The sequence below is a fragment of the Dermacentor albipictus genome, chromosome 7 (genome assembly GCF_038994185.2).
Source record: "Dermacentor albipictus isolate Rhodes 1998 colony chromosome 7, USDA_Dalb.pri_finalv2, whole genome shotgun sequence".
NCBI lineage: Eukaryota > Metazoa > Arthropoda > Arachnida > Ixodida > Ixodidae > Dermacentor > Dermacentor albipictus.
In genome coordinates, this window is record NC_091827.1 from 71,136,116 (window position 1) to 71,156,000 (window position 19,885).

Here is a 19,885-nt window from a genome sequence, read left to right on the forward strand (position 1 = left end):
CGTAGTTGCGAGGGAAGGCGCGCGAATGAAGCGAAGTTCCGGTTTCATCCGGGAAAGCAAGCAGACAAGACGATGGTACAATCGTACAACTAGCAGCACCAATCGTGCTTTTCACGTGGTACTAGATGTACAACGGCCGCTATTGTTACCGAATGCCGCGAACAATGTGGAGAAAAATAAGAAAGCACGCAGCAGGTGCACAGCAGCTGGTGTCGTTATCGAAGACCGGCGCACATTGGGAGGCGCGTTTCTACTAAATCGCGACAATAACGCCAAGAGTAGTAACTTTTCTACAAAGCACAGATCATATCGAGCGTAACTTTCAATAATGTGAGCCACTAAACAGAGAAGAATTGGGGTTCACTTAGATAATAGAGTTTCATACAACAAACATAGATCCCGGATTACGGCAACTCCGGCGGCAGGACCGTCGGCCGGCTCCGCTGCATCGCCCGACATAACGGTGCACGGCGAGAAAAAGCAGACGAAAACAAAGAGCAAAACGGAAACCGGAGCAAGCGGGCAATCAATGCACGCCGAGGCGGCGTCGTGCAAAGCGGCGGCCGCTCGGTGCCCCGTCGGGATCGTGCCCAGCGTAGCGTGTAGAGAAAACAACGCCCTTTCCCGATAAATTCATCCGTCTCGCGTCGGGTCCACCCCGCCGCACACAGACAGCACATCGCGGTGCGTGCTGGTGAGTGGCACACCGCGCCGACTCCGTGTGTATGTCGTCGTCGACAGGGAGCGATCCACAACGAGGGGGCAGCGACGCGGTCACCGCGGCGCCAGGTGTGACTTCGCGCCGCAGAACAGACGACGGTACGGTGGTGTTTCCCGCGCGCGGAGCGATGATTGTGGCCTATGTGAAATCGGAAGCGTGAAAAGCGGCGGTGTTGTGTGGAGGCGGTGCCGTTGCTACCCAGCGACGATCCGAGACGACGACGACAACATGGTGCTCCGAAAGTCCGAGTACCGCAAGAACTACAAGTGGTTCTCGCCCGACAGACGCAACGCCCTGTGGTTGGAGAACGCGCTGTACCGCGCCGAGAGGCGCCAGCGCGAGTACGGCCACGAACCGCTGGGCGACGAGGCGGACAGCGGCTACGAGGTGGGAGACTCCGAGTCCGAGGAGTGCGGCTTACCACCGACGAAGCTGAGGCAGCGCCGGTTGCAGCTCATCGCGGCTGCTGCCACGGCAAGGCCCGTCGAAGACGACGTTGACGACGGCCGCCACCGAAAATCCACGACGCCGCAGTCGCCGCAAGCAGCTCCCCGTCGTCGACCGGTGGAGAAGATCGACGCACGCTCCCTCGGTATGTGCGCCGATTGAGACGCACTTCGGGCCTCGCACACGTGTCGGCGGCGCTGAACGAAACCTCCTCCTATAGTTTATTAGCTAATACGAGTCTCAAACGCGTCGGCCAGCGAAAGGTGCACGTATGCACATGTGCGCAACTGCAAGGAACGCTACAGCCAACCAAACGCGCGCGCGTGTGGTCTGCGAAACGCTCTCGGTGCATGACTGCGCTACGGGACGTCGGACGTAAAAGATTCTGTGACGACCCACCCTCAATGCGATCGAAGACGTCGCGAGCGTTTAAAAGACCCCTCCTTGGCAGGCACTTAGAACGAATTGACGCGCCGAAAAAGCTTCACGTCGTCTTGGAGGCGTCGTCTGCTACAAGGCCTCCGAAAGTGCAGAGAAGGCGGTACGACAGTCAGGAGGGGACAAGTTAAAAAGAAAAAAAAGAGGGAAAAGAAACGCAATCGCGGCTTCTTCACGCTCGTAAAGACAGAAAGCAAGCCAAACAAATGAAAAAAAAACTTCTCTCTAACGAATTGGTGCTCGTACAAACAGCTCGAAAGCGGACAACAAAATTCGACGCTCGTGCACGTCGACGTACCGTAGTGCTCCAGCGCTCGAAGGACGGTCGTCCATGGGCGGGGATGCCGTAACGCGTCGTGGGGACGCTCACGATGCCTGCAGCGGTGCCGTTCATGATGCCTCCCACGCGCGCACGCCGCGAACACCGACCGACACTGGACCAGGACTCCCGACGTTTGCTTGCTTGGCTGTACGCGCGCTGCCATCGAAATGCGAGTTTTCCCCTTTCCCCGCGTCTTCCCCTCCCTTTCGGAAGCCTTCGAGCGTACGCGACACGTTAAGATGCGATGGAGATGAACGAGTGGGAGAGAGAGAGGAAGTCGGACCGACTATCGAGAGATTGTTTTCCCAGCGGCGCTCTTCCTTTTTTTTTGCTTCTTTCCGACGTCACCCGACAAAAGTGTGTCGTCCGCAAAAGAAGAAAGAAAGACGCCCGTCGTCTGCTAGCCACAACGTCGTCACCGACGCGATAACGGGCACAATTAACGTGTTGGCAGTCCCCCGAGTGTGTGAATCTTATCTACGCTGAGGCCACACCCAGTGCCGGTGCAAGCGGCCGATATCGGTGCTCTCTTGTGCAATTACACGAATTTGATAAGGAGCAAAACAAGTGGATGTCCTTCGCAGATTTATTCACTGCCGTCCTGTCTCCTCCGCAGCACCTCCCGACAAGCACGCAGTCACGCAGACCGCGCGGCCTGCCAAGAGAGATATCGCGGTGCAGACTGTGCTGGCCGACATCATGAGGCTGCCCCGAGTCGCTCAGGACCACAAACGACGAACTCGTGAGTCGAAATTGCCCGATATTAGTCTGTGTTCGAGCTCCGCAAGCCCATCGATACACGTACGAGGCTTTTCAACTACTAACTGCTGCGGTGCAGGTGTGCTATAACAATACTCAAAGTAGCAGATGCTTTGCATGTCTAACGCAAATGTGAGTGGTTTAGCACAGCTGCAAATGCAGTGTTAGACAAGGGAGAGTACAGCGCAAAGGTTTCTTACAGCTTTAGCAAGGGTTCGTTTGCATATGACCAAAGAAGTGCAACTAGTTTTGTCGTGTGCGTTACGTACAGCAAAACTACACACACACAAAGGCGTACAAAAGGGGCAGATAATTCATTTTTCAGTGCTGCAAGTGACAGTGCACAATATGGGGACATCGTACTACTCTGCAAGTCTATCGGGCTTTATGTCTTCCATCAACTAACATACGACACCAAGGATTGCGACCACGTTTTTTGAACGAAACCCTCGAATTTTGTTTTGGTACAGCTCTCTTCACATTTCCAGAGAACCTGCCAAATTTTCATATCACGTTGCAAGTTTTTGGCCGAAATTATTACCAAAATGCAGACCCGTATAAACACTGCCTGTCAAGCTCGAGGAACTACACTAGTAAAGTATATTTTTATTTATTTATTTCAGAATCCCGCATTCACTCAACAGCATTGTAGCGGGAGGGATGCAATTATATTTGCGATATTTTCGTAAAACAATAATGCAGCATTTTTTGACTCGCTAGAATAACACAAGGGCACATGAGAGAGCATATTATTATAATGCCTTTAGCTTGAAAATCATCTAAGAGCTTCAAGCCAATGGAACAAGAAAAGAAGTTCTGAGATAAATACTGTTCAGTGGTTTTTGCCCTTGACGTTCCGTCACACTAGAAGCCAAGTTCTTGGATCATTACACTATGCTGCTCTGTTGTCACTGTTAACCAAAACAAAGTCTATCGTTGTAACAAAAGCATAAACTTTTGACGGTACTGGTGAATGTTTGTGCCACTACTGTGCTATCTAACTATGCTTCGAATGAAGTCAGGTGAATCAGCTTCAAGCACAATTCCCGCTTGTACAGGTCTCATACTGTGTCACCGTCAAACAGGCGATTGTCTGGGAATGGTAGGGTTTCACCACGTCTCAAATGGCCCGAGAATGTATGCCTCATTGTCTAACACCCGCGCATTCTATTTCCACAGATATCGTGCCACTGATATTGGGACTGACAGGCTCAAAGACAGACAGACAAAAAAAAAAACATACATTCTGAACTTTATGTAGCATTCCGGTCACCCAAAGTGTAATCTAGCAACTAGTACATGAATAAAAAAAAAAAATGTGTGCATGTGTTTGTGTGTGTGTGTGGGGAGGGGATCACAGGTCTACAAATTATTAACATTAACCTTGCTTGCAGTGATTATATTGTTTGTTGTAGTGGCAGTGAAAACCAAACACTACCACAACATTTAGCTAACAATATAACTTTTTATTCAGCTAACTATATTATTAATAACAATGTTATGTCACCGTCGAACAGTGATTGTCTCGGAATGATAGGGTTTCATCATGTCTCAAACGGCCAGAGAATCCTCAGGATCCTTTTAATCAAGTTCTTCGCATCCATATGCGGCTAACTTAGTAAGATCTTGATGAGGGCTAGTTGGTTCATACTTAGAACTGAGGTTTAAACAGCGCAAAAAAGACAAGGACGCAAGGAAACAAATACCACAGACAAGCGCTGACTGCCAAGTGGAAGTTTATTTGCAATTCACCGGACATTTATACCTTTTTCAGCATAGGCATGCGCACACCAATCGCAAAAACATCTGCAAATCAGCAACATTGTAATCTTTCATCCAAAAATGTTATTTCTTTTCCCGACAAGGAAAGAGAGGGAGTGCTTACCCATTTATCTCCTTCCTTTCTAATGTGAAAGGCCTCTACTATTTCCCTTTCCCTATGAATTTTGTCTTTTCAAACATGGGGGTGCAGTGACACTAGTTACAGTGTCCGGCTAAATGACTCCCATAGCCATTGTTTAGGTTGCTGCTGTGCCGACGTGCTCTTTGATTGAAGCACTGTCCTGTTTGACCTATATAAGATTTTCCACATCTGGAGCGGTATCTGATAGATAACGTTGCGCCTGCACTCAGTGCAGAAATCACATTAGAAAGGAAGGAGATAAATGTGTAAGCACTCCCTCTTTTGCCTTGTCAGAAAAAGAAATAAAATTTTTGGATGAAAGATTATAATGTTGCTGATTTGCAGATGTTTTTGAGACTGGTGTGCGCATGCCTGTGCTGAAAAAGGTATAAATGTCCGGTGAATTTCAAATGAACTTCCAGTTGGCAGTCAGCACTTGTCTGTGGTATTTGTTTCCTTGTGTCCTCGTCTTTTTCGCGCTGTTTAAACCTCAGTTCTCGGCTGACTTGTTCCCAGAAAGACAAGCAACGCTCAAATCGCAATAATATAGTGGCGCACGCAGTGACCAAAAGTGTGTCCACTTTTATAAATGCTTCGTTGTACAGGCGCCGACAAAAGTGGTACACTCCACGCAGCAGGAGCCGGAGCAACGGCAAACTGCATCACAACGCCATCTACAGGCAGCATCTGGGATCGAGACAGCCAATGGGTGCCCTTCATTATCTGCACGCATGTCGCTTGACTCGTGTCAATGTAGATGGTGTCGCAATGCAGTGTCCCGCTGCTCCGGCTCTCGCTGCATGGAGTATACCACTTTTGTCGGCGCCTGTACATTCCACAGTAATTGCTAGTGCTCGTGTACATTTGGGAATGCGTACAATACTAATTTGCAATGACCACAATGAGCTCCTCTGCTATATAGAATTGGTTACAACATGCAAGAAATATTTCACACGGCAGGCGTGTTCCCTGATGAGCGATAGCCCGATAACAGCGATGATTAGGTGTAGACCACCACCGGCACAGAACTAAGACGATGATGCATGGCAATATTTCAACAGTCTAGGCAGCTAATACAATGTATAATGTACTGTACAAAAAAGTCAGTGCAACTGAAGTGCTCAATATTTGCATGGTGTGGTGAGCACAGCAATGACAACACTTATCAACGTCATGAAAAATATTGTGCAGGGTTTGTAGGCCATTTTGGCTGCTGCCCAGTACTTTGAAAATAAACTGTACATACATATTCATTTATTTTCCTCACCTGCAACATTTTGATGGACGTGCAGGATATCATTCCCCCATACCTCTCCGCCAAGTGATCATAAAAAGTGTACAAAACGAAAAAAAAAAAAATGGAAGCTGTCTAGTAACTGCAGGGAAGGGCAAATTTGTGTAGATATTTATGTATATACTCTCTCCTACAAATTCCATACTGCTCAATTTTAAAAAAAGAATCAGTTTCCCCCATACTTTTCTTGGCTTCAGTGTCACTTGCCTGTAATGTGATGAGAAGCCAACAAAGACACCAAGAAAAACATAGGCGAAATACTTGTGCTTACTAATTGAATTAAAGAAATCATAAATTAATGGTAAAGAAAGTGGATGAAAAAACAACTTGCCGCAGGTGAAGAACGATCCCACGTCTACGCATTACACGTGTGATGTGCATATTGCGAATATGTGGGATCGTGCCCCACCCGCGGCAAGTCTTTTATCCACTTTCATTGCCATTAATTTATAGTTTCTTTAATTCTATTAGTAAGCACAAGTCATTTCTCCTATGTTTTCCTTGGTGTCTTTGTTTGTTGGCATCTCATGATATGATTAATAAAAATTGGGCACCTCGCAGGCACGTACACAGGATTTTTTTTCGGGGGGGGGGGGGGCCCACCACCTCAATCATCATCACCATCATCATGTTTTATGTCCACTGCAGGGCGAAGGCATCTCCCTGCGATCTCCATTTACCCCTGTCCTGCGCCAACCGATTCCAACTAGCGCCCGCGAATTTCCTAATTTCATCACTCCACTTAGTGTTTTGTCGTCCTCGATTGCGTTTTCCTTCTCTTGGTACCCATTTTGTAACCCTTCTGGTCCAACGGTTATCTAACCGGCGCATTACATGACCTGCTCAGCTACATTTTATCCTCTTGATGTCAATTAGAATATTGTCTATACCCGTTCGCTCTCTGATCCAAATCGCTCTCTTTCTCTCTCTTAACGTTATGTCTAGCAATCTTCGTTCGATCGCTCTTTGCGCGGTCCTTAACTTATTCTCAAGTCTCTGCCCCATATGTCAGCACTGGCGAAATGCACTGATTGCACACCTTACTTTTCAATAATAATAGTAAGCTTCGAGTCAGGAGCTGGCAATGTCTGCCGTATGCGATCCAACCTATTTTTATTCTTCTGTGAATTTCCTTCTCATGATGAGGGTTCCCTGTGATTAATTAACCTAGGTAAACGTACTCCTTCACAGTCTCTAGTGGCCGACTGGCGATCCTGATATCTTGTTTCTTTGCCCGGCTATTTACCATTATCTTCATCTTCTGCATATTAATATTCAACCCCACTCTTACACTCTCTCTGTTAAGGTCACGAATCATTTGTTGTCACTCGTCTGCATTGTTGTTGAATAGAACAATGTCATCCGCAAACCGAAGGTTGCTGAGATAATTGCCGTCGATCTTTACTCCTAAGCCTTCCCAGTTTAATAGCTTGAATTCTTCTAAGCACGCAGTGAATAGCTTTGGCGAAATTGTGTCTCCCTGTCTGACCCATTTCCCTGTAGGTCTCTCCCTGCTTTTCTTGTGCAGAATTAAGGTAGCTGTAGAACCGCTGTATATATTCTTATGCGAAGGACGAGCCAGTAAGACGAGAAACTATTTACAGATTATATTTACAACAACGGTTGCAGCGCTGACCGGTTGGATTCACAGCGCGAGCCCAGTTCGTTCTTCCTCCTCTTTTCTGGAGTGATGGCGCCCACGCACCTCGTTCAAACAAACAAATACCACACGCATGTAGCAATATTTTTCAAGCTTTTTACGTAAGCGTTCTGTAGTCCTTGATTACGTAGTGCCTCTAGACTGCTGGTATCTCTACTGAATCAAATGCATTTTCGTAATCTATATAAGCCACATAGAGAGGCTTATTGTACTCTGCAGATTTCGCGATAACCTGATTGATGACATGGATGTGATCCATTGTAAGGTATCTCTGCCTGAAGCCAGCCTGTTCCCTTGGTTGACAAACTCCAGTGTCGCCCTTATTCTATTGGAGATTATTTTGGTAAATATCTTATATAATACTGGGAGCAAGCTAATGGTCCTATAATTTTTCAATTCTTTAACATCTCCTTTTTTGTGGATTAGTATAATGTCTGCATTCTTCCAGCTTTCTGGGACCCTTGCAGTCGATAGACACTTCGTATAAAGAGCCGCCAGTTTTCCAAGCATTATGTCTCCTCCATCTTTGATTAAATCGACTGTTATTCCACCTTCTCCTCCAGCTCTTCATCGTTTCATGTCTTGCAGGGCCCTTCTGACCTCATCACTAGTTATAGGAGAGTTTCTGTATCCTGTTCATTACTGTTTCTAAGTGACGTATCGTGACTCCTCTGGGTACTGTATACAGGTCAGCTTAGAATTTTTCCGCTCCTTTTACTATATCTTCGAGATTGCTTATGATATTATCCTTCTTATCTTTTAGTGCATACATCATGGTTTGTCCTATGCCAGGTTTTCTTTTTTACTGATTTCAGGCTGCGTTCATTTTTTTAACGGCTTCTCGAGTCTCTCTCAAGTTATAGTTTCGAATATCAGTTATTTTTGCCTTGTAGATCAGTTTTGACAGTTCCGCGAATTGCGTAACGCTTAGCTGCCCCCAGTCCCATACAACCACGTAGAGCGCAGGACTCTGCGATTCTAGACGTACTGCGCTCACCGCAAAAGGTTAGAAAAACACCCACATAAGCACAGCAGAGAAGTGGCTACTTGAGGCGGTTCGACCGATAACTGTAGAAGCGTCATCCAAAGCAAGTAATTATTCTCCACTTCCGGCGGCGTTTTCTCTACTTCCTTTTTAAATAAAAAGATGTTGATCCATAAATATTCTCATAAACAACGGTTAACATTTTATTATTCGCTTTTGCTTGCAGTTTGGTTGTTGCCTTGGCTCTTTCCCTTAGTAGATCGCTTAATTTCTCAACTCCTTGTGATTTTTGTTTCCAGTTTCCAATTTTGCGCGAAAAGTGCTATACAATTAGGGAAAAACAGACGAGGTAACGGGCGACAGTCATCTTGCTTATGGGTTTAAGGGTTATTGCAGATTTTCATTATGGACGCTCTTTCACGTTATTTTATTTCCCACCTTATCTAACCCATATTACGTGTATATGGTTCCGGGCATCTGCCAGCGTCGCGGCGAGCCGTAACTCAAGGAAATAATGAAGCAAAGGGAAAAGTTAAACGCAATTGGCGTTTTTTCCGGCCGCAATTCGTTCCATGAGAGTACAGACCAGGTGAGTAACAGCCGCATCCCTCTCCTGGTCTCAGGACCAGCCTAAACAAAGAAGGTTGAACTAACAAAAGCAACAGCTATGCGCGTGACGGTTTAATAGATGGTGACAACTGAACGCATCTCAATTTAATTGCGCGGGTGCGGAATCTATGAGAAAACTGTCTTTCACATTACAAGAGATGCCGATAACTACAGCCATCTAAAAGGAGTGAAAAAGGCAGCATAATGCTGACCGATGAACAGCTGCCAAGTCTCAACATGGATCTGGCGACGCTATAGGAATGTGTGAGATTTAGTAAAGCAATGAAGGGGGCTAGTTGGTGAACGTTCATGGTTATATTGCGCTCAGTTTTACGCAGACGATATTAAAAAAGGACAGGACGTGGACGGACGTAGCGCAAACTTCCAACTGTTTAATAATGTTAAATAACGCGCTTATATACAAGGACATATATATATATATATACAAGGACATATATATATATGTCCTTTCTTAATATCGTCTGTGTAAAACTGAGCGCAATATAACCATGAGCAATGTGTGAGGAGTGGTGGCGTGGGTGGGGGGGGGGGGGTATGCCGCTTGATTTCGGGGGGGGGGGCCGGGCCCCCCCCCCCCGGGCCCCCCCGGGCCTTCCCTTGGGTACGTGCCTGGCACCTCGGTTAACCCCCTTTCTTCTCGTTCTTGCCTGTATGTGGTAGCTTATAGCTATTTCAGCGAGTACAGTATCCCTTTCAAGCTTGAGAGCAACCCCCGAAAGCCTTTCTCTAGAGGAGACGCATCAGCTCTTGCGTCTTCTTTTGCATGGTGGCACTCGCAGCACGCTATTTGGACTAACTTGGAGCAGCAGTACAGGTGTCCTGCAGGCATAGTGTAGGCAGAAAACATGAGAACTTTCGTATTGGAGCACGCTACATAGCTTAGGGAGCCAGACTTTAGCAGCTTACAGCAATCATTCACACTCAATGAGTAGTCCCAAGAATGCAAACAAAATGCTTATTTGTTCATAATGCTTTATGAACATCGCAAACAACGCTTCGTACACTCATAAGCCAAAATTACACCCTTTTGCCACACAACAATAAACGTCATCTTTCTTGTACGCATTTCCTTTCTTTAATGCGGCGAGCCCGGCACTTCCAAGCCTCGAACGGCATGCCCGTTATCAGCATGACAGAGCATTTTCGACAAGAAACTAGCGAGTGCAGTGTTTTCAAGTAAGGAAATGCGAGCAAAACAGATGACGATTATTGTTGTGTGGCAACTATACACCACAAAGGGTGTACATTTGCTAAAGAGTGTAGAGTCCAAGTTAAGGACTGAAGCTTGCTAATGTTATGAATACTAGGATGTGGACATTGCTCTGCTTCAGTTGTCAAAACGGTCTGTTCACTATTTTAAAAGTATTTTAGATCTGAATCGCTTCTGGCGCTATTCGATTGGGTCTCAAGCTTTAGTATTCGCCCACCCTTGTATGCCTGTTGTCCTTCCCGTTCCGTGTCAAGAATCCCCGTTAGAGCCAAGCACAACGACCTCATGTTTCCTGTTCTGCTGCTCTCCAGGTAGCAGATACCGCGGAAGTCCCAGGAAAGAACCAGAACACTGTCGACACTGCTTTGCCCTGTGGGGCGCCCCCTTTGAAAACTTTGGCTGGGCAGACGAAGTCGACACGATAGGGACAAAACAGACGTTCAACGTGGCTGCCTCGACCAATGAGGTGAGCGTTAACTCCTATCGAGCGTTTGTAGTTTGTGCGAAATATCGCAGGAAGTTTGTGTGTCTGTATGCTTAACCTCGTCATGGTCGTCACCGAAAACTGAACGAGCCCACAATATGACAAAGTACTAACACGCTTGTCAACATTATTATGTGCCCCAATGTATCTAGGATAAGTGATGCTGTGTTAAGAAAGATGGAGCGGACTAGTGGAAGCGTTCCAGTAAATAAACAGAAATACCCAAGAAAATGGAACGGATAATGGCTGACACAGTAGCTTAATTTATAAAGCATTGGAGGCATAATAAAGATGCGAGTTCAGCTCCCAATGTGGCAAGTTGTCTTTCTATCCACTTTCGTGTTCCTTTACCTTATTATTCCTAACATTTCAACTGAACATGATAATTACACTTCCCCTATGCTTTCTCTGGCTTTATATTGTCTGTTATACTTCGTTTAGTTGCGAGTGTGCACAAACTTCCCATGAAAGCTTTCTTTTTTACTTGTTTTTTTTTCCCTAGTCTTTGCAACATTCACTGCAAGAATATGAACTTCTGAAGAATTCGTAACAGTATCAGTGTCCCATGTTATTGTGCACATTTCAGGTACCAAGTGGGGGCGAGTGTCACACATAAATTTTGCCTTGCAGTGTCGCTTTACAGCGATGCAGAGTGCACTGCCGTAAAGCCACTCTATCAAGGCAGTTAAAGGAGTACAGACTCGCATTTCTTTTTGAGTTCTTGCATATAGACAGATAACACTTAGCAATTATGAGAGAGAAGCTATATAAATTTATATGCTAAAGGTAATCCCAAAATTTGGGACATGGAGCTGTCGGCACTATCTTGACGTCATAACAGAGAGCAGTGTCGTGGAGCAGTAAAGCGAAGTGTGATGATGTTGCTCAATAAAAAAATAAACAAGAACACTGTGATCCTGTTTGACAGCTGCAGTGATCGCAGAAATGGTGCAAGCCAGCGTATCACGACACATCCAGCTCCTCGTTACCGAAACTGGTTCGTAGACGCAAGTACAGTTAAAACTGGATTTAACGAAGTGGTGACCATGCTCGAATTACTTCATCAAATTGGAAAGTTTGGGAAATTGAGTTAGCGATTTTTTGGTCCTTCAGAAACTAAAATTGCGACATAGCAGTACCCAAAAGGTACCGCAGCATTGTACTTGCCGCTAACCCACGTCTGCGCATGTAAAAAGTCTGCGATGGGGGCAAAATCTCGTTGCCGCTGGCGCCGTCTTGTACGTCAGAACACTAGCGACTGCAGAGTCTGTTTTTTCATGCATGGGTGCAGTGCGAAGCCTCATCAAAATAAAGCTAGGGCCATGATTAGGGGGTCTAAATGTTTTAACGCGATAGCGTTAGAGCACACGCTCGAAGAAAAGTCCATCTGCACCACAATGAGAAAGAAATCGCAGCTTTTTTTACTCATTTACTTCTGGCAAAGCTTCGTTAACTCGGGTTTAATGCAAGCTCATTTCGTTAATTTGGGTTGATGACAACATTGAACCTTATGGCTACTTGCCGGGGAATGGAAATTTCTTTGTTAGTTCGGGAACTTCGTAAAATTCGTTAGATCGAATTTTAACTGCATCATTTTAAATTATATAGGCCATTCTGAGGCTTGTAAGGATTTAGTATTGGGAAAAGAAGTGAAGTGAAAAAAAAAGTGTGCAGAAGTCATCAACGATGAAATTGTCAACGTAAGCGAATCGCCCAAATGGGCGAACGAATGAGCGAGCAACAGACCCCCCAACTCGTTTGCACGAGAGTTCAGACACTTGTGCACTTTCACCACAATTGCCATTACCAGGCTCACAAATCCAGTTCACTCATTTCACTTTGCCTTAATTAAAGGCAGAACCACAACACTAGAAAATGCGTGGTGGTCACAAGGTTGCACATTGAACAGGCAGCATTTGCAAAAAATTGGCTGTGACACTCAAAACCTGGACTTGTGGCTGCCCCTTGTGCCCAATATTTCCAGAGGCAGGTTACATGTGCAAATGTATGACTTGCTTTGAACACCCAGGCATACTAAACGCGTAATATGTGCCGTGCTGGGCAGAGTTATCCAAGCGCGCCCTGCTCCCACCATTTGCATCTACTTGCGTTTATTGCCTGGTACATATGTGTCTTTCTCACCTTTGTGCATATAGTATGATGAAGCCCATCTTTGACTGTTGTATCTCTATTGGTGTGTTATGTGATCTACGTGTTTTCTTCATCTGTATGCATTTTCATCTTTTCAATGTACGTGTAGTATATGTTGGGACTCAGTATAGTGTAACGCTGCAAAGGCTACAGAGGCTTCTTTCACTGCTCACATGTGAAAGAGTTATGTAGGTATGTGCCATGCAAGTTGACGCACATTTATGGCTCATTACTTTATGTCGCAAAATATGACGCATTTTCTGCACGACATGGGCAGGAGATCTGAACCTGTTTGTCACCGAACAGGTACAGTGACATGTTTCTGTGGCTGGGGCATCACTTGTGCTCTAAACTAAAACATAGTGTGTTGCCTCTACAGGTAGCACCAATGTGCACAATGCGTCACTTGACGTAAACTTGCGCCCACAAGTTGTAGTTGTGACACATGAAGTAGATCATCGGTAGAAAATGTTACAGATCAAAAACAACTGCCCTGTGAAAGGCATGAAGGGAGGTCTCTATAAACGCACTACTTGCTTAGTGCCTGCAGCGTTGCCTGTAATGTATCAAACTGAGTATAGTATATATAGAGACTTCGTTTACTCTCCTTAGCTAACCCTACTCTACATTTTACAAACCCAGAACCTTTCTTTTTATCTCGCAGCATATTTATTATTTTTACTCTTACGCAAAACGGAGTAGCCATCAGCACTATAGTTTGACCAAATCTCTTTCTTTTATTGTCATTTCAATAAAAAAAAAATTAGGCCACACACACACATTCTTCAGCTGCTCATTGTGTCCGAACACTCCTTTCGCACACCATCGCAGGTGTATCCCTCGGCCCTGGCTGCTGCGAGAACACGGCAGCGGTCACCAACTCCGCCACCTCCAATGCAGCGCAAAACCTTCCGGTCAGCCCGTCCACACTCGGCGCCCCCCAAGGACCGGCGCCTCTGGATCTCGGAGTACAGAGAACAGTACCGATGAGGTCGCTTTCTCCAGCAGCCATGCGATAGTCAAGGGATGGCATGCAGCCGTGCATGCTGTCTGCTAAGCCAAAGATGCACAACAACTGCCATATCCCTGTGGGGCCCTTAAGTCAGCTAGCCAGACTGGTTGAGCGGTACCCACGCCCTTCAGACCTTCTGGCAGTCGAGTAGAGTGCCTATTGGGGCAGCTCAGTAACCAACTATGCAGATAACTCACGCACATGTCAAGCATGCTTGCCTCTTGGGCTTGCATCTACCACACATATCAGGGAGAGTTATGGAGCTGTGGTCATGGTATTATGCAACTTTGCCACAGAAAGCTATCTGGCAACCAGGATAGCCGTTCAGTTCTCAGGTACTAGTCCCAGGTGTTAGACAAAGCCAAGCAACCACACTTAGGCGACGCACAGATTTCTCTCACAACAGGGTTCTCATATACATGCTTTCATCTCTTAGAGCAGCCTCTAGATCTGGAATTGGAGTCTCTGGAACTGGTCTCATACCTGTGATGATGTCAGCGGACAGTGAACAAGTTAATTTAATAGTGCAAGGGTTCTACTGAGGTAACAAATATAACTGTTGAAAAAACTGTCACAAAGCTGATCTACCTATGTTCTACAGTGCAGGTTACTTAAAGGATTGCCATAGGCCGCATTGTAGGTAATCAGCCTTCATATGAAGCAAATGGAAATTCACCTGCTGTGCATGTTGAAGGTTTTAATGACCTAAAACACCACATTTTATGTCAAATTGCTAAGCTTGGAGCACCGACAACATATGGCCTTGTTCTGGTTTATCTGTGGTGGGTGTACATCAGAAAAAAAAAAGATGCTGTTAAGTAGGCTGCAACGGTTCCATGGGGGTTCACACAAGAAACCAAGCTCTGTCCAATATCGCACTTTGGTGATGGGCACAGCACAAGCATGCAGTATTTTTTACTGCACCTTACTCCAGGTAGAGGTGAAGAGATGCAGTGCGACATGTTTGGTTCCATTCATGCTCACATAAACCGCAGTTGAGATAAGACGTGTGTTGCTTCAAGGGCACATCTCGTGCAATTTCATGACACCAATGACACACGTCAAGGAGTGGACGCAACCAGAACTATGCCAAACATTCCAGAAAGCACCATCTCATCAGTACTATTCAGAAGCCGACGAGGAGTACGATGTCGTTTTCTGCACGGGCTCCCGGTTCGAGGGAGTGGTTGTCGCAAGCTAAGCGCATCACTGCCAGAATGCCATAATACCTTGCCTACCACTACTGTATACTCTAGTAGTTAGTCAAAGGAATTTTTTTATATATATACTTAAAGAGCCACGTGTGTGTGCAAATGCACTTATCCCTTACACCAGTCTCCTAGATAAATGGCGACCGCAGTGTACAAACGTGTGCGCTGCACAAGCCCAAGCTTTTGACTAACTTCACTGCCAGGATTTACCGAGGGGCAGAAGTGAGTTAAAAGTCCCCAATGGGGTAAAACAAAGGCACGGCTACTTTTTGCACATACGTTCACACAAAGCTTTTTGATTCTAAGCACCGCAAGTCTTGCATATAAACAAGTCCCAGAGCGTGACGTCACTAGGATGTAGTAAGACTGCCGTCACATTCATTGCAGACAAAAAAAAAAACTACACGCATGAATTTTCGATGCAGGCAAGTTTAATAGGCCTTGTTTCCAAAAGTTCGTTTGGAATGATAGTTATCCGAAATGTCGAACAATAAATAGGGTGTCAACATGGACTTCAATCTTCTTGCCTGTCGGTTTCCAAATGCGCAGCTCACCTATACGACACCCAATAGAGATAAGGTACCTTTGATAAACTTAGCTTATGTACGCTGCCATATTTTTCACCAGCCTACTAACGGGAGTTCTACAGTCAAGCTCAGTTTTCTGCCAGTGAAAACACTCCTGAGTCACTGTTGCTGCTAAAGAAATCAAAGCACATGTTCAAAGAAGGCTCGAAGACGGCATGCTAGCTGGAATTAAATTTCAAATCTGTCTTTTGTCTTTGCGCTGAAAGTGCGGTTACGGTATGAAATGACTCATTAAAGCAGGATCAGCATGCTGAAATGCAAATCACCATTTCCACGGCGTTTTATTGGCCACTTCAGTGTCATCTTGCTGTGCTGTCATTGCCCTTTATGCAAGCTTCAGTGCAAATGGGAGTCAAAGACGTTAACCACACATGTAGTAATTAAACGTGCACACACACAGGAATTAGGTGGGAATTGTACAAGCTGCAGTTGACAAGCCGTTTGAGGTGGCCACACGGTTTTGGCAAGTGGAAGCTCACTCGGGACTACTTTTTGGTTTCGTTGGCTGTCAACTGCAACGCATATATATATACTTATCTAGCTGGAACGGGAATTCGCGGTAATCGAGGACGTATATTCGCCAAGCAAAGCTTAACTGTCTTCCCCGGGTGATAATAACTGTGCCTTTGCATTGAGCGTACGACATTCCGTGATGCAGTTCCGTGCACTGAATATCGCAGCACGGGTTACCGATTTCGGCGACTACGAGTCGCGAGTCACGTATTTGTCCTCTTTTCTGCTCATTTTTTTTCTCCTTCGTCTTTCGGCAGTCTGGAATTGTGCACGACGAGTATTTTTTGGACGAACAAATAAACTACGACACAGTTTACTTGCCTTGTCTCGGGTGCTTGCATCTCCACGACAGCCGAGAGAAATGGGGAGTCCGTTCTGGAAGCGAGGTAAAAACATGTTTCAAGTGTACAACACGGAAAAGACCCTCACCACGGAGCTGTATACTAAATATATGCAGGAAGCAATCAAGAGTATCAAACAAACTGAAACAAACTGAAACAAACACCGATACGAACGTGGCAAACATCACCGGCGAGAAGCTTTCAGGTAAACGGGCAAAGTGTCGCGCCTTTCTCAGCGAGCGCGGTTAAAAAAATAATAATAATAATAAAGTGAAGGAAGGATACACGCGGATAAAGACGCACGGAATGCGAGATGAGCGAATTACGATCGCCGAGTAGTGATCTGAAAAGTTAGATCATTACTCGCCCAAGAACTGTCAAAAGCTGGCTCGCAAAATAGAAAACAATAAACGCATGCGGGTGTCTGCCACGCGCAGACGATTTGGGGCTAAAGTAAATGTGGTTCCGAGGATGTGAAAACGTTGTTCGGCCACTTACCATGTTTTCGATGAAATTTCGAGTTCGCGGCAGCATTCAGAAATGATTAAACACTACGTGCAACGCAACAGGTGTCCTCCGAAGTGCGAAAATGTTTACCGTCGAGATGCCGGCTACAAAGGCGCGCATTCCAAAACCGGCTGCGCTAATAGCGATCGTGAGGACAAATGCGGCCGTTTGCGAAACCAGCAGGAGCTACCTTTGCTACATTTGTGGCCTCCGAGATCCAAACAGGCGCGTTTACCTTCTCGGAGGCCACAATTCCCCCCTACGCGACTGCACCAGTTCACGGCGGTTGCAGGCACAGCGCGGCACACGAAACAAATGCTAAGGTGCAGACGTTGTGTTATCACAGAATAAAGAACTAACTGTATTATGCCCGACTAACGTGCACGGAATGCGCATGTTTGAGAGGCCACTGCAGGCATGATAGGCTACTGGGACATAAACACACACCATGCGTGGACACTTCAGACGTGCGTTAGCGCTGCTGCATGAACATGAACACCTTTCGAAACGAACGGCGGGGTGCAGCACTTCGTAAACTGGTTCTGGTGGTGCAGCCGAATCCGACGCACCTGAAAGCGCGAAGGACTCCGAGCATTTGCGGCCGACGTTACTTTCACTACTCGGCGATGGACACGATAGTTCGTGAACACTTGTACGTTGTCAGCGCTGTTTGCCGTCGCAGAAGCCGATTCGTGGAGTACATTATTGTCTAAATTTTATTTAGCTGTAATGCTTGAAGCTTTCGAGTTGTCTTTTGCTGGACGAGAGGGCCAGAAAACGAGGATGCAACTCGCAGCAATTCGCAAAGTACATTCATCTTGCGCAATTTGAGCGTGGCCAGAATGGTGGTCCTGTGACATGGGATTCGTCGCTACAAGACCTTCGACCGATGCGGAAAAGAACGGCATGGAAGGGCCGAGGTTTTACATTTTAATAATGCTGTATACCGTACCATCAAAACATCAGTGGCACAAGTCGTCCTGCTCAGGTCGACTGATGGTACTCCACGAATCAGTTTCTCCTACGGCGAACAGCGCTGACAACGGACAAGTGTTCACGAACTATCGTGTTTAACGCCCAGTAGTGAAAGTACCATCGGCCGCAAACGCTCATGAAACAGGAAGAGTAAATTATTCTTTTACAGGGCAATTTTTCCAAATACAGCCGATTTTCACAACGTCGAAATTAGGCTAGCTCACAGTTCCACACAATGACACCACTAGAACAGTCTGTGTTAATTCTCTGCCTCTTAAACACACAGGCTTAACAGCCGGTCGAATTGGCTAAATGTTCGAATGACTTTATCTGTTACTTTTGCCCATATATGTATGAGACGAAAACTCCCCTCCACAAACACACACCTTGCACTGCTAACGGGGGTCCATCCAACACCATCTTGCAAGTCGTTTGCGGCACTGTGGAAGCTGAAGGATTCCTTAGCCAATAGGACGGCCAAATGTCCCTCAGAATGTGTTCATCCATGCTGCAGTGCCTCTGCACCGACACAGTAATGTATGCGCAAAGGTCTTCACATACGTCGCGTATTGCTTGCTTGCTTTTTGCATACCAAGCAAAAACTTAACTCCGTCAATAATTATGCACACAGTTACGCCCAAGGGCTTTTTATCCTCATACCTTCGGCAGTGCTGCAAATGGCTAGCAAGATGAGTATAGCGAGATCCTACAATGCAGGTGCAATTCCACTGTCATGCGTTTTAGGCGTCTGCACATACCTTTAAGCACAATAGTTAATGGACACAGTTCCAGCAATGCACTTCAATTTTACTTGGGGTATTTATACCCAATACCAGCGAATGTGGCTGTGTTGACAGTTTACCAAAGCCTTTGGGCTCGCCAAACTAGAAGCCAGACTTGTACATAACAAATGTCTTCTAATAAACTACTCGTAATCAATAAATGTTTGGCCAGCTTTGTAATTTATCAATTACTCTTTCTACCCCTGTAACACTCGCTATATTTCACAACTTTTTTTTCACATAACCAGCTACTCCACTAAGGAAAAACTGCAACAGGCAACACAGCTTTGAGCACGGACACAGTACTGCGCCGTGCAGCAGTTCCGTGGATGAGCATGTTCAGACCGACAAACGTATCTGCTCATTAAGTATCTTCAGCTCTGCCAGATTTTGGCCGACGTATCGAACTGGCACTCCCATGGCTTGATAGCAACTTCGGACGTTGATGGCAGGTAATTGCAGACGTGCGATACTTCAGGTTTTCACTGGCCCAATCGACAATGCCTTTTCAGAGTCCCAGCAACAATGAAAAGCTACGCTTTGTTGAAGACCCAGCTGCAAGCATCGCACCATTGAGTAACCAAAATCTTATGTGCAAGGTGTTCATTATAACATTGCCCGCTCCTCCAGTGTGCACATCCATAAACTTTTCAGTGCTATTGCTGATGGCTTCACAAGAGGCAATACTACTGGTGAAAATTTTGAAAAGCAAGTGTTATTGAATGGAGACAATGTGTGAAGCGCTCCAGAGGAAGCAGTGAAGGAGTCACGTCGGCTTGTTCTATTTAACATGTCTTGTGCAATGTTAAGGGTTGGCAGGTAAGTGACGCAGGAGTAATCAATTGCATTTTTAGTAATTCCTCAATTACTTTCGTGAGGCAGTAATCGGTGTTGCAATGGGTAAAATTTTTGCTGAAGTACTTGAATTGTAATCAGTTACCTTTTTTGTTGAA

At 45.9% G+C, this 19,885-nt stretch overlaps 2 protein-coding genes across 4 annotated transcripts in view; one reads left to right on the forward strand and one right to left on the reverse strand.

Annotated features, from left to right (window-relative positions):
• Positions 1–17,321, reverse strand: part of UGP (UDP-glucose pyrophosphorylase) — a 63,181-nt gene extending 45,860 nt beyond the window's left edge. Inside the window, exons 1-2 of one of the 3 annotated variants that reach the window (XM_065453616.1) lie at positions 17,167–17,321; positions 16,649–16,702 (exon numbers count right to left, since the gene is read on the reverse strand). In XM_065453616.1, the coding sequence (XP_065309688.1) occupies positions 16,649–16,702; positions 17,167–17,202 (90 nt within the window). In that variant the 5' untranslated portion in view covers positions 17,203–17,321. Of the gene's footprint in view, positions 1–1,142; positions 1,266–1,904; positions 2,082–16,648; positions 16,703–17,166 lie in introns of those variants that run through there. The other 2 variants (XM_065453615.1, XM_065453622.1) reach the window with 2 other exon arrangements.
• Positions 459–16,643, forward strand: LOC135919743 (uncharacterized). Its single transcript, XM_065453623.1, has 4 exons — positions 459–1,313; positions 2,545–2,670; positions 10,681–10,835; positions 13,836–16,643. The coding sequence occupies exons 1-4, from the start codon at positions 950–952 to the stop codon at positions 13,992–13,994; spliced, it is 804 nt and encodes a 267-aa protein (XP_065309695.1). The 5' UTR covers positions 459–949; the 3' UTR covers positions 13,995–16,643.
• Positions 17,322–19,885: the final 2,564 nt, after the last annotated feature.